Source organism: Streptopelia decaocto (assembly GCF_964273445.1).
Source record: "Streptopelia decaocto genome assembly, chromosome: 1".
NCBI classification, from domain to species: Eukaryota; Metazoa; Chordata; class Aves; order Columbiformes; family Columbidae; genus Streptopelia; species Streptopelia decaocto.
In genome coordinates this window covers 157599611-157614823 of record NC_138663.1, presented here as the reverse complement: position 1 = coordinate 157614823, position 15213 = coordinate 157599611, and the positions used below count along the sequence as shown (strand labels likewise).

Below are 15213 nucleotides of genomic sequence, written 5' to 3'. Positions count from 1 at the left end.
TTTTTTCCTCCTTTTTTTTTTTTTTCTTCAATCAGTTCACATCAGGTTTAGTCTAGATTTGCAAGGTTTTCACCTATAATCCTTCTGGAGGTGAAAATTTTAATAATAATAATAATAATAATAATAATTTGCTAGTAAGCTATTTGAATTGGGATGCAAAGTTTCTCATGAGTCTGCGGGTTTGAATGGCTTTAAATGGTATTTAATCCCAGTACCAGGAACAAAGCTTAATGGCATTCTGGGTAGCATTTTCTTACTCTCTTGAAATCTGAAGTGTCCCAGAATAAGACAGAGAACTGCTGGTGCATGCAGCCTTACAAACTCAGCATTTTTTCTTGAGGTAATGTGTCTGGTGCCTAGGACACTTCAAATCCAGAAGGTGACATAAACCTGGAGTCTTGCAGGCATGAGCAGTGTCTTTGGATATACATGAAAACGGTCAATTGCTTAGGGCTGCCTTTGCGGTTGAGCTCCTTAGTTGTACCAGATTTCCAAAGCATAGTTAGGCAAGTAATCGGAATTAAACTCTTCACACATGGCTGCTAATGATGTTTTCTCAATCCAAATGTCTAGTGTGAGGCACTGGAGTGGGATTTCTTTCTCTAACTTGGGGCATCTGGAGTGTTGGCATCAACTTCTGTGTTGGGCTTCCAAGGCCTATTTACCATTTATCAAAAGAAATAGGCACTTCTAATTACTATTCACTTGGCTTGTTTCAGACGTTTACATTCGGATTAGATTACTTGGGTTTTTAAGTGCCTTTGTCTTTCCATGGTCTGTCACAAGAGCCAAGCATAAGCATCTCAGAGGAAGACATCTGTATTTGGTCACAGGAAGCTCACCCCAGATGCCTCTTCCAAATGTGTTTTTACACTTCGAACATCTGCTGTAAGGTGGGAGGCATGAACAAAAACTGAGTGTCAGGAGTCCCTGAATTTCTTGTACATTCTCCTCAAAATGTATGTTGGTATACTGGTGTAATGTGTTTTGATATTTCCAGAGTTTATACTGCTTGAGTTTTCACCAGAAAAGTTGTCATGAAGTAATAGATTTCACCTCGTAGTATTATAAGAAAAAATGAAGTGGCAAAATTATACTTTTTTATTCTCACCCATTTCATTGTTTGAACTTTACAATTTCATTGACGTAATGCCTTCTGTACTGATTGCTGTGATCGAAGTGTCAGGTTTCAATTCTCTGTCTCACATAAATTGCCAGATTAAGATGACTCAGCCTTGACCAAATGGATAAAAAGTGAAAGAAAATTCCATAGAAGTCATTCGACATGTGGATTTATTCTTAAAATTATAGCTGATACAAAGCTGGTTTTTATATTTTACATAACACATATTGTTCCCAGCATACCTGAACTGTTGTTTCATATAAATGTTCCTTATTATGCTCTAAAGAATTTAGCTCGCACTTGGCATATAAACCCTGCTGTTTGATATCAAGCAGTTTTGATCTCTGATTAAAACACCTTTAATTCTCTGGGGCAGGTAGATGCCGTTTCTGTACAGTTGGTTATCTTGGCAAATGTGCTGCTCAAAGCATCTTCCTGATACTAATTCACGTTCATTTATAATTTAGTAAAAAAAAAAAAGTTAGAAAGAACCCTTCCAGCTCCTGTGCTTTCTCTTGTGTATTTTTTACATACACCATGGCTGGCTTCCCTTCTCTGGCAGCAGGGGCCACCTTGAACAGAACGACACTCCTGCTTCATTAAGTGTCTTTAAGTCTTCCCCTACTCTCTGCTATTGCGTGGTTCAGTTCTAGCTGCCTACTTATTTGGGAACTTAATTTTTGATAAAGCCAATCTGAGATTTGTCCTGTTTTTCTGCATAGCTTTTCCTCATTTTGTAATTGTAGCTTCGCTCTCCAGGGTAAATGTCAGCTCTGCAGAACTAAAGCACTTTCCAGGTCTGACCATGGTGATGTTCTGCCTCCCCCCGTCTCGAGCTGATGGTAACAAACCCACCATTCTGCCTTGGCTGCGTTTTAGCATCACACAAGTGCTCTTTCTTCTGGTCATGACTTCACTGACTCGCTGTAGGAAGGCATGAAACAGATTTTTAGACCCATATCATTCGTTCCAGTCAAATTTTTTTGTAAGATGAACTCTAGCTAAACCTGAATAATCCCTTTCTAAATATTGTGTCCAGCTGAGATTATAATATTTATTCTGCTTGCCACTGGTGACAGCTGAGCACACAAACATTCGCAAAGGTGAGGTTTTCCGATGTGTGGGCCATAGTAACATATAATTGCAGGAGGTGGCAAAATACAGCATGAAAACAGATGGAAGTTACATGCCATGCTCATTATATATACTCTTGTTAAAAATATGGCTTTAATATAGTTAATAATGCTTCACCCATGAAATCTGGTACTTTGAAAAATAGCCTGTTTTCTCAAGGAAAACAGGTACTGAGAAAAAGCAGTAAAGTCTATGTTAGTTCTACTTTTAGATGTGTAAATAAGCCCGCAATGTAAGCTGGACCTCCACAGAGATTCAGGTTCAAACTACGACTCCCTTTGCATCGGCAGCCTCTTTTCTAATAATAGAGCTATAAAGTGTGGTTCTTAGTATGCCACTGGAATGTGTTACATGATTAAAAGAAGAGAGTATGCTGTGTGTTTTACCAGCTGTTTCACATGTTTTGATTAAGAAAACAAATCGGCACCAGAACAAACATGCAAAAGACAACTAATAAGCTCTTGATTAATGGGTTGGTTGTTGTGTTTTCTTTTTTTTTTTTTTTTGTGGTGTCTTTTGTTTTGGTTTTTTTTTTTGGTCTATGTTTTCATTTTGCAGCCCACATTTCCAGTGGGTCCCACAATAGGAACGAACACGGCTATTAGCTTTGCTCCTTACCTAACGCCAGTAACACCGGGAGTTGGCTTAGTCCCGACCGAGATCCTACCCACGCCGCCCGTCATTGTTCCTGGAAGTCCACCAGTTTCAGTCCCCGGTTCAACTGCAACCCAGAAACTCCTCAGGACTGATAAACTGGAGGTACTGTAGACACCGCCGTGACTAGAAATACAATCCTCTGTTAGGCTGTGTGAAAGATCCTGGAGGGAAGGACTCTATTGTTTTAGAAACGATGCTTGAATTTAGTCGCTATGAATAAAAGACCTTGTAACTAGGCAGGATTTCTATGCTTGAGCCAGTGGTAGTTAAACAATGTTATTTTTAAGGTAGTGCTTTTGCTCAGATTTAATACGTAGACATCAATATGGAGTTTCGTCTTTCTTAAAATTCATCTCCTCCGACGTACCTCAGGTATACATGCCTGCAAAGGTATGCTTTGGTGAAATATCTAACAAGCACATTTTTATTTCAGTATTTATTCTGTCATGGTTTTTATGCGTTGCTACTGAGGGACTTTTATAGCCTTATGGATCAATATCAGAGGAATTCTATAGCCCTTCAGTCTTGAGCTAGAAATAGAGCTGTCGAGTGTTACCAAGCCTGCAGTAGGTTGAAGGGACAAGCCCCCAGCTACGTGCAGAGCCTCCCTGGTGTTGATGGATCTCCACGCAGCGGGGCTCCGTGGAATCCGTGATCCAAGAACATGACAAGGCCAAATGGCTCTTGCGAGAAATGAATGTTCTTGCCCTAAAGCCCAAGCACCAGTGTCGAGAGCACATTTCTTCTTAGGAAAATCAGTATGTTTGTTTTTTCCTGTTTTTGAAAGTTATTTTTAAGGAAGGTCTTCATTTTGTTTGTGGACTCCATAAAAAGTACAGTGTACCTGATGCATGTCTTCTGTGGGTTCAGCAAGAGGAACTCCCTCCCTACCAGTGGAGCTGCAAGAATGTAAAGTGTAGTCAGAAAGGGACTGGATATTTTGTGATTTCCAGTTATGCAGGGGCAAGTTACTTCAGTAAGTATCCTTCCCAGGTGTTTTATTCTAAACAGGAAAAAGGAAAGGCGCTTGGGAATGCTTCTGTTGCATGTCAGATTCATTTAACTGCCATCCCGCAGAGCTACCCAAGGAGCCAAGCACGTAAGGTAGAACAGATGCATTTCCCTCTCCCAGAATATGATGAAGGTTTTATTAAATTGAATTGGCTGAAAAGCTTGACCTATACCAGGGAAGGGGGCAGGTCTGTCTTTTGGGGGCACGGGGCTGCCCTTGCCCTTTGGCGTTGGCACCGAGCTCTCCCCCTGCAACGCGTGTTGTTTTGCACGTAGGTGTGCAGGGAGTTCCAGCGGGGAAACTGCGCGCGCGGAGAGACTGATTGCCGCTTTGCCCACCCGGCAGACAGCACCATGATTGACACAAACGACAACACCGTAACCGTGTGTATGGATTACATAAAAGGTCGTTGCATGAGGGAGAAATGCAAGTATTTTCACCCTCCTGCACATTTGCAGGCCAAAATCAAAGCGGCGCAACACCAAGCCAACCAGGCTGCGGTGGCAGCCCAGGCAGCTGCGGCAGCTGCGACTGTGATGGTAAGTGCTGCCATATACAGCTGCCTTTTATTGACAGAAGCTCTTTAATGCCTATTTTGCTTCAATTTAATGCTGTTTGCTTGTACTTTCTTTTCTCTTTTGCCTCTTTTTTATTATTTTTTTTTGGTAGAAGATAAGAATTTATAAAATTATTATTATTGCTTGATGGGAGGAAGCACTTTTTTTTTTCTTTATGCCCGTATTTTAATGCTGTATTTCTATCCAAGACAGTGAAGCAAATGACACTCTATACCACTTCTGTTCTCTGCCTTGATCACATGTTAAATTTGACCCTAGCATTTCTGAGCAGAAATAAACTGATGAGCTTTATTAACCCCTGGAAAATAGGGGCACATTCGCTGTTTTAGCTCTTTGATGGCAGATACATGTGTGGAAATTTGGAAGAAAAGGAAGAAAAGCAAAGAGAGAGCTTTTGCCTCAAAGATCGGTAGTAGAAAAGAAAACTGTATTAGGATTCAGTTTGCCCCACCTTAGATGTCAGACAGATATCTGACCTGAGCCTGGCTATGTTGGTCTCACTTTATAGGTAGTGGAGAAGAACCAGCATGTTCTTCTGATCTACCACTAGTGCCTGTCTGAGGATGAGAAACAACTACCCTTTGTAGGTACACATCTGTCCTCACTGTCTAACAAGTCTTGACTATATCTTTTTTAACTTTAGCTAGATGATGAATCTCACACCTAGAGACTTCTGCCTTTCCTGCTGTCATGGACGAGTTACTGGAATCTCTCTATGATACAATTTTTCTATGAGAAAAAGAAAGTTTAAAAGTAGTAAACTAAAACGGGAATCATTAAGAAAAAGCTTAATAGCTGTAGTCAGAAGAGACTGAGGGCTTTATATTTTCAGTTATTTTAAGCTCTTACTGAAAACTGTTCAGAGAAGTCAACCCACCCATTTACCATTATTAGGTATATTTTACAGTTGCTACCAGGAAAGCTGGTAAATTTAAATAGAGTGATATTGATAAAGGTAAATAAATCAAGCTTGCAGGATCTGACTTGGGAGACAAAATGGCCAACAGCAAATCAAAGAATCATTTCCTCATTGCTGGCAGTGGACGAATAATTAAGCAGACGTGGTTTGTGGACTTGTGGGCAGTACATGTAATAGTTACAGACAATACAGTTATTTTCTGGGTAAGAAGCCTACCAGAAACACAAAACAGTACAGTATATAACTACCCCAAGCTATTGTATTTAGCAAATTAGCAAAGACTGGACTTTTTGAGGGACAAAGGGTAAGTTATGCAAGAAAGTAAACCTCTGAACAGAATAGCGTTTCTTAAGTTTTAATATTCTTTCTCTTATAGTATCCCGAGTCTCTGCTTTAAGCAGGGTGATTTTTAGTTAAACTTTCATGTGCTTGCAGAAGTTGAATGCCATCTGGAAATTAAAGCAAAGGAGATTGTTTTTTTTATTCTAATTATCTTCTATTGTGCAATATTTATTGTCCAGTGAGAGAAAGTAATATTTCTAGGCAATATACTACAGAAGAAGGGAGAGGCATGAGCGGATTCATTTTTTTGTCCTTCAGTAATGGTTGTATATATATCCTATGCTTTAAAATAAGCTGTAATTGGAATTGCATTAGCCTCTAAGCAAGATGAAGCATCTTTGGAAACTCACAATTGAAATGTTAGCATTTTAATGTCATGGTAGAAGAATGCAAGGACCTGTAATTCAGGGTAACTTTTTGCAGAAAATTATGTACAAAATACTTTAATGGCATATTTAGACTACCAAACAGAAAAGGTTCTTTAAAATCCAGCTACTTTTTTGTCTAATATAGATGTGAAACAGTCAGAATGAATGAAAAAATCACCTGAATGGCAATAACAACAAAAAAAGACACAAGCCAGCAAGGCTGACCAAGAATGCTCAGTTGGATCTAGAGAGCAATAGTGTGGCAGCAAGATGTGCCAGGGGAGGTTTAGGTTGGATGTCAGGAAAAGGTTCTTCCCCCAGAGGGTGGTGCAGCACTGGAACAGGCTCCCCAGGGAGGGGTCACGGCCCCAAGCCTGACAGTGTTCAAGAAGAGACTGGACAAGCCCTCAGACACATGGTGTGAACTGTGGGGTTGTCCTGTGCAGGGACAGGACTTGGACTCGATGATCCTTGTGGTTCCCTTCCAAATCAGGACATTCTATGATTTCATGATGCAACAGAAAGAGGCAAAGGAGGTTTTACTATTAGGACAAAATGAAAGGACGGATAGAGGTGGGAGAGAAAAATGGACAGTTGGTCTGAAAGCCTGAAAAGAGTGGGAGACTTCACGGTTGATGAGCATGTCTAGAAACAGATCAACTGTAAACCTTGAGGCTGGGAAAGCTGTGAGACTGAACGTGCTGTGGAAGATGACAAGGAAAGCCAGCAAAAAGCTTCCAAATAGGGAGGTGAGGTTAAGAACAGCATGGAGTAGAAGTGGAGAAAGGCAATCATAAACCCAGAGATAATAAGTTAACACGTGAGATCAGATAAAATCTGCATTTGGATAATAAAGTTAATTAGCTGAAATCCTCTACTCTTTATGATGTTGATTGGAATTTGTGGACTTCATCATCGCATAATGCTGAATTCGGTTGTGATGCTTCGCCTCCATCCATGGTGGATGAAGAGTGGGTCTGAGGGATGTCTCCTGTTGGGGTGCACATGGGGGTACCACACCTCGGTTGCGCAGCACCCTGCTTAGACACAAGAAGGCTCTCCAGATCCTCACTTTGCACCAGGTGTTCCTTTTTTATTTCTGAGTCTTGGACCCCAGATGGACGAGCAGCTCCTATAGATTAGGGTATGTAATCCAGAAGTGCACTGAAGGAGAGATGTGGAGGACATTGGGAGCCTCATGCAACTTAGGTGCAACAGAGCCAGGAACAAGGAGTAGCCAAAGTGAGGGCTGTCTTGCAGAATACCCTGTGGGCACTTGCTGATCTTGTGGCCATTAGCTGTTTGTAGGCATTTTGAGCCTTGTCCTCTTTTTTTTTTTTCCACTTTTGTTCCATATTTCCACATACTGATGTCAAGATAGACATAATCTGCATATCCTCAAAAGAGCTAAATATCCGCCTGTGTTTAAAAAAACAAAAGTAAAAATTCTGATTTCTAAGTAAACCTTGCTTTCCTTTCTAAAGGTTTGTAAGAATTACTTACAGTATAAAACTTAAAAGTAATATTTTATATGAGAAGATTTTTTTACGGAATGCCAACGTATCAGCCATAACTTTGATCGTATTATGGAAGTACACATTAATGTATATGCCTATGTACTATGCCTAAAAAAATTAATAATGCTGGACTAGTATCTTAACTCATACGTTAACATTTGCTTATGAACTGAGAGCAGTATTTTTACTCCCTGCTCCTGAAGGTTGTATCAAAATTTAGGAAATATGTTTTAAATTCTGAAAAACTTTTTTTCCCTCTCAAAGTAATGTGGTAAGTTACAAAGAAAAAAAATCTACAAAAATGATCCAGCTGTAGTGGAAAAAAAAAGAATTAATGATAAGTTAGTGTAACTAGACATATTACTTATTCTACTTTGTACTGGAAAAGGAGAACCTCTCTCATTTTGGACCCCAAATCTGTCAAATGACTTAGTTCTCTTAATTGAAAGACCCTTACCGTGAAAGCACTGACATTAGTAGCGTTTGTAACGCATTACAACTTGCACTAGTGCTTTGTATTTGAAAATGTAGCCTTCCAAATTGAGTTTTCTGCTTTAAAATGGGACTCAACTAACTTATCAGGAATTCTGATAGCTGTATCCTTAAAACTTTCTGCATCTCTGTGAAGTGTTTATACGATGCTTAATAGTCTCTGCAAGCTGCTGTTTTACTCAACTTTCCTGAATTTCAAACATCTATATTTTACTCTCTTATATGCTTTTAACTAAGGTATAGTAGATGCATTTTTGCTTCGGTACTAATTCGAACTGTAATATTCATTTCTTTAGAAGACATTTTTGTTGTTGTGCATGCCTAGTGTTTTGTATGTTGTATATTGCATTCAGAATATTTTTTTCCTTCTCACCTATCCACAAATGCAATGCCGTTCCCATGATGCACCTCTGCTTGCTGTTTACCTGTATGTTAATTCGCTTGAATCCCATTGGCCCACTGCCATCATGTGCTCGCTGCCTGTTATTAAAAGACTCAGTCGACTGCCAAAGCAATGAAGCGACCTCTCGAAGCAACTGTAGACCTGGTACTTTGACCTTTCACCTTTTGCTTTGCATGTAGCTTTTTTTTTGTTGTTTTATTTTTTGTTTTTTTCCAGAGAAGCAACTAATGAAATTTGTATCGCTTTACTTTTGAACATCAACCGGAAATAATTTCACATACTCGTTAATTTACTGGAAACTCGATATTTATCCATCTCATTCTCATACGTAATAAACGCAGATGATTTAGTTTGGTTCCTAACATGGTTTCATTTTTTTAAATATTCTATCATGAAAAGTCCAATTGAGATAAAACTGCTTCTGTAATTGAAAACGCTTAACGTAATCCATTAATCTGTATAATAATAGGAAATGATATTTAAATTAAAAAAAAGAAAATACTTGGCAATGAAACATAAGTGGTTTTTTCTCCCTATAATATTTGAAAACCTATTTAAAGGCAATGCCATTTTCGTTGCTTTAAAAGCCTTTCTTTTCAGTAGTTGTGCTGCTACAGTTTTAGGTTAATAGTACCATGCTTTTGCTATCAATAACAAAATTTCACTCATTTTACATTGCTGTGCTTTGAGTTAATATGCATGATGAGGCATCTTTAGCCGCTTTAAAAAATAATAAGTTTTTGTATTTATGTATATGTTACAGACAACATCTTAAAAATGACACCGTTTTAACTAACTTTCTTATTTGCAGGCCTTTCCTCCTGGTGTTCTTCACCCTTTACCAAAGAGACAAGCACTTGAAAAAAGCAATGGTGCCAGTGCCGTTTTCAATCCCAGTGTCTTGCACTATCAACAGGCTCTTGCCAATGCTCAGTTGCAGCAACATGCAGCGTTTATCCCGACAGGTATGTTGTACCCCCATAGAGTCAGTTTTGTGTCCTTAGATAGCTCCCGTGCCAGGCAGTTGCACTTTACGGAAGGTTTTATTATGCTCCCTGCCCTACTTGAGGTGAAGTCTGCACAGACATTTATAGATGTGAATTCCTCCTGCAAAGTACAAGAATTCAAGCAGAAATTACAGTATGCTGTTAGGCTGCTTTGCACGTTCATAGCCTCGTTCATCATTGTCCACAGTTCACCCTTTTTTTCCTACCTTAAATCAGCTGTATTTTGACTTTTATCTCCCCTCGCTCTCCTAGGAGATGAGAGGGCCAAGTTCCACTAACAAAAATGCTGGGAAAAGCATCACACTTCAGAGATGCCGTGGGGAAGCTGTGCTGTGGCTGTGGCACATCCTTCTGTGCCCCTGGGTGCTGTTTCACAGCCCTGGGGGTGACCTCAGCCGCACACCAGCAGAACAAGCAGGGGAGCACCAGCCACCACCTTCTCATCCATACCTGCATGGAGTCACTGGCAAAACACATTGCTCCCTGCAGCTGCGCTGAAGGGCTTGGAGGCATCAGATGTGTTTTAGAATCGCAGAATCATAGAATTGTAGAATAGTTTGGGTTGGAAGGGACCTTCAACGGTCATCTAGTCCAGCCCCCTGCAATGAGCAGGGATATCTGCAACTAGGTCAGGTTGCTCAGAGCCCCGTCCAGCCTGGCCTGGAATGTCTCCAGGGATGGGGCATCTGCCACCTCTCTGGGCAACCTGGGCCAGTGCTTCACCAACCTCATTGTAAAAAATTTCTTCCCCATGTCTCACCTGAATCTCCCCTCCTTTAGTTTAAAACCATTACCCCTTGTCCTATTGCAACAGGCCCTGCTAAAAAGTCCGTCCTCATCTTTTTTGTAAGCCCCTTTTAAGTAGTGAAAGGCTGCAATAAGGTCCTGCTGGAGCTTTCCCTTCTCCAGGCTGAACAACCCCAACTCCCAGCCTGTCCTCACAGCAGAGCTGTTCCAGCCCTCTGGTCATTTTCATGGCCTCCTCTGGTCCCGCTCCAACAGGTCCATGTCTTTCCTGTGCTGAGGGCTCCAGAGCTGGACACAGGACGCCAGGTGGGGTCTCACCAGAGTGGAGCAGAGGGGCAGAATCACCTCCCTCGACCTGCTGGCCACACTCCATTTGATGCAGCTCAGGATACAACTGGCCTTCTGGGCTGCAAGCGCACATTGCTGGCTCATGTCCAGTCTTTCATCCACCAGTACCCCCAAGTCCTCTTGGTAGGGCTGCTCTCAATCCCTTCATCCCCCAGCCTATATTGATACCGGGGGGTTGCCCCGACCTTGCACTTGGCTGTGTTGAACCTCCTGAGGTTCACATGGACCCATTTCTTGAGCTTGTCCAGGTCCCTCTGGACCTCATGGTTTTTGTTTTGGAACGTCACCAGAACTTTTTTTTAGCATTTGGCACTAATAACTGCTGAGGTTATAATTCTTCCTAGGCGTGATCTGAAGAGAAGTGAATGTAATTTGCATTTCAGTGCTCAGAACTTTGTAGAAATCAGGGCATTCAGAGATAGCTCGAACTGCACCATGACTGGTGACTGGGCTTCTCTTTAACACTGCAAGAGAAGGAATGTGCTAGGTGCCTGTGTAAACAATAACAACATAAGCCTCTAAATTATGTCAGTCACCCCCACTCCCAAAGTTCCTGAAGGTAAATACCCTGCCTAATGAATTCTGTGCTTTAATTTGTAATTAACAAATTACGTATTTTAGTATCAGAATGTTATTGAGTGTGAATTTCCAGAATTGTTTAAAACTACGTGTTTGCAAATGCACTTGACATTTCAGTGATGTTATTTTAGTTTATAGAAATAATGTCTGTTAAACAAGAAGTGAAACGCAATACGCGATGATTTCCCAATCTATCAGCATTCCCATATGTTTTTTAAAGATAAAAACAAACACAGATGGCATTGACTTCATGGAAGTTTGCTATAAGGCCTGAGTAACAACCTTGGAGCCTGCCCCTGTATTTATAATAGTAGGTCATAGCATGCCGTATTTTTAGCACATTGGTGCACCAAAATATCCGTGGCAGAAAACATACTGACGTTTATGGGAGTGTTTGGGAAAAAAGAAAAGTTGTGAGACTGCCTATTTGGACATGAATGGAAGACTGCCCTTGTGCTTACAAACGTACAGAAACTTCCACAAATTCGTTTTACATCATAACTCTATGAATTTGCAGTATTATATGTATTATTCCTTAAGCAGTCCCTTTCAGGGCTTATCACTATTATGTGCAATTGCCAAGGATTTTAAATTAACCATGGAAAATACAGCAGTTGAAACCTTTTTCAGTGAAATAGCATTTGGATATTTTCCAGACTTTTGGAGCGCTCATGCTTCCTTAAGTAGCTCGTTCTTTGTGCTTTTTATTATCCATCCCTCTTTCCAACTAACGGTTGTAATTATAGTTTTATCTTACAAATTTCTGACTGTAGGAAGGGTGGATCTTGGAACCAAATCTTAAGGGCCAGGTTGTTGGCAAGCCCCAAAACAAGTGCATGAAAAAAAAAGAGAAGAAACGGAGGGGTAACATAGCAGATGGAGCCCAGACCCAGAGTGGAAAATCTTCCTCACGGTGCTGAACCTCCTGCTCTGTGCGAGCACCACCAGCACCTGGAAAGGATTTTGGGGAGAGTAGCGGGGTATGGGAGGAGGTTAGGAAAAGTGGAACCCCCTCTATATGAGTGGGTGTCATGAGCTTTTCGTTAAAGATGCTACATCTGACATTCCCATGTTTCCTGGGAAGGCTGGATTTGGTGGGTGTAAGGCCTGTCACGCCACCCAGGTCTAAGGAGCAATGCATGACATTATCTGTTGGATTTTAAATTATTATGTGATGTTTTCTGAATTAGTATAATTTTCAAATGTGTTCCTGTGTGTGTGTGTGTGTGAAGTTAAATTTTAAGACAAGTTTTGCTGCTGGAATATATATAAAACTTAGCTGTTTTATATAACTTCTCTGCTTTCTTAACCACTTGCTCCCCTAATAAAAAGTGTGGGGCTTGACTTAGCATGGCTTACCTCCAAAGTTCTGCACTTTGTTTGTTTTACATCAGTTTGATTGCTTTGTCACCTTCTCCTTATTGTTTGGTGAATGGTCTTAAAAACAACGGATCTTTTCTCTCTTCCCATTGCTGTTTGTTAGTGTTTTGGTAGCCTCTAGAGGAGGAATTATGTGTATTCTCCGGGGACTGTTGGGTAAGGTCATTCATAGTTATGCTGCTACTATGATGTTGAGTAAGAGGCTGCACTAGTAATTAAGCAGGAATACAAATAGCATATTTGACTTTTTATCAAATATGCATGTATGTGGGACTTGTCTCCTTACATGCTCACCTTCACCAGCTCGCTGTATGCACTGTACTGAAAACAAGCTGTTCTTATTTTTCGTTTGGTCTTCCCAGAAAGGTTAAAAGTGGACTAGGCACCAAAACTAAACCACATGGTGGGTGAACAGTCCTTCCAGAGCATCTCTGAGGTGCACTGGGAGCCTTTTGCTGGAATGTTACACACTTGGAGGTGTTTATCTTGGGGACTTGTCCCAGTAGTATTTTTTTTGGTTAGAAGAACCTCTCCACCTCAGGTGTTTTGTTAAGAATGAGCACATTGGCATCAAGAGCAAATTTGGCAAAGGCTCTGCAGAGCGGTGTCAGCTCATTCCATTTTAAGTTCTTACTCTGCTACACACCAAAAAGTTGGTGAAAGTTGATCTGCACGATGTTGAGCTGAGTTACGCAATGAGTTCTAGAATCCCCAAATAATGTGATATTTAACCAAGGACATTTCTGTAAACAAAACCCTGTCACTGCGAAAGTACTAAGTGAAAGGATAAAAGTACTTGAAGTATCTTGTGTGTATACAGGAACATGCCACAAGTCCCAGAGTATACTCAATAGCAGTTTGATAGGAACATAAGCACCTTTTTGTGTTAAAGCAAAACTATGAATGACCTTACAGTTTCATTTAACTAACGTACTTCTCTGTGGTTATGCTTGAATCTCACTTTGAATGTTAACTCTAAACAGCTAACCTGTTTCTTCCCTTTATCCACTTTTTTCACCTATCATTGCATGACACGCAGGGTCAGTTTTGTGCATGACACCCGCTAGCAGTATTGGTAGGTTCCAAATTTCTTTATTGATCTCTTTTTATACTGTATATGATGTATATTCACTTGTTTCAAAAACCCTAGGCAAGGATTTAGACACTGACTAGAATTAAAAGTTCGCTTGTCCTTCTGGTTGACTTTGCAGAGTGTTTAGATTTGTAGATGAAAGCTGGAGTTTAGATGTGATATCACCTGCTATAACAACTACACTGCAAAAGCATAATACCATGAATTCCAGTCTGCTTTTCAGTTTTCAAGTTTTATTTCTCTTTATATTTTATATTGTCTAGTACTGTAAAATCATAAAATACTGGGAAAAGCCAGCAAATTTCATCAGTGTTTTAAAGTTTCATAGTGGTGTGCCTATTTCTCCTTTTTGCTGTGTGTTAGAAAGTTTTATCAGCGTTTCCCAGAAATGCCAACTTTGATCCGCAGAGGTTCTGTTGAAACCCATGATCTGAATCTTGCTCCTCCTTTAAATATATTTGCAGCTTGAAATTAACATTAACAAGCAAAATGCAAGCCCAGTGCAACAGCCTCTAAGACAGAAAAGTAATGTTTCTGTTATTCTATAGCCCTATCCCAGTGACCACTCAGATGAGCAGTTAAAATATCAAGCCTTAAAACATCAAGTTAATAATTCTCTCATGAAGATGCTGATTAAATTTGTTCTTGAAATGAGCAAAAGCAGCGACTTTCACAAAATCGACCTTGCTTTTTTAGATCAAACAAAGTAGTATTTAAATCAGGAAAACTATTATCATCCTTCTCCTGATTTTTGCTTCAAAGCAGACGGTAATTTAACTCTGATAAAGTCTAACAGTTATGCAGTGCTAGTAGGAAAAAAAAGGCATAAATTGGATTATAAAGACGGCAAGTATCTGGCTTAATTCAAAATGAAGATACATGAAAGTAATTTTTAAATTGTGTTTAAAACTTAGATAAACGTTTATCATTTTCCTTCCCAGTACAAGCCACTATATTTTTTCAAGTAGAATTTTGGCTTGCAGTGCTTTATATCAATACTGGGGGAAACAAATTGCTCATGTAACAATTCTCAGGTACTGGGCTGTTTTGGTAGAGACCTCGTTTGCACAAGTAATCCTCTTGTTAGAGACAACCCCTGCGTTTTTAATGGTCCTCGCTCTTTTTTTTCTGGGAATCGCCGATTGTGTTGACAACCTTCCTTTAATTGTACTTGTAATAAGCTATTTTCCCTTTTTTTTTTTTTTCTTTTTTTCTTTTTTTTTTTTTATTATTTCTCCGCCACGCTTTCTCGCTTTGCACTGTGATTGCATGCCATCTGCCGGTTTTAACCCATGACGATGGCTTGCCGCTCTTGATATTCACCATGCCAAAAAATACCACTTCTCTTACCATAATGCTGCACCCTCCTGTTCATTGCTTCCATGGTTCCCCTCCTGAAAGTACCCATGATGCACAACGCTACGGCCGCCACTGTCTCTGCAGCAACAACTCCTGCAACAAGTGTTCCCTTCGCCGCAACAGCCACAGCAAATCAGGTTTGCTCCTTTTAAAGC

At 40.2% G+C, this 15213-nt stretch overlaps 1 protein-coding gene across 8 annotated transcripts in view; it reads left to right on the top strand.

The window, feature by feature from the left end:
- The window catches only part of MBNL2 (muscleblind like splicing regulator 2), a 112440-nt gene that overhangs the window by 78671 nt on the left and 18556 nt on the right, over window positions 1–15213 (top strand). For 5 of the 8 annotated variants that reach the window (XM_082049995.1, XM_082049998.1, XM_082049999.1 and 2 more), the window contains 4 exons: window positions 2816–3016; window positions 4202–4465; window positions 8636–8689; window positions 9357–9510. In XM_082049995.1, the coding sequence (XP_081906121.1) occupies window positions 2816–3016; window positions 4202–4465; window positions 8636–8689; window positions 9357–9510 (673 nt within the window). Of the gene's footprint in view, window positions 1–2815; window positions 3017–4201; window positions 4466–8635; window positions 8690–9356; window positions 9511–15100; window positions 15196–15213 lie in introns of all 8 variants that reach the window. The other 3 variants (XM_082050000.1, XM_082050002.1, XM_082050001.1) reach the window with 3 other exon arrangements.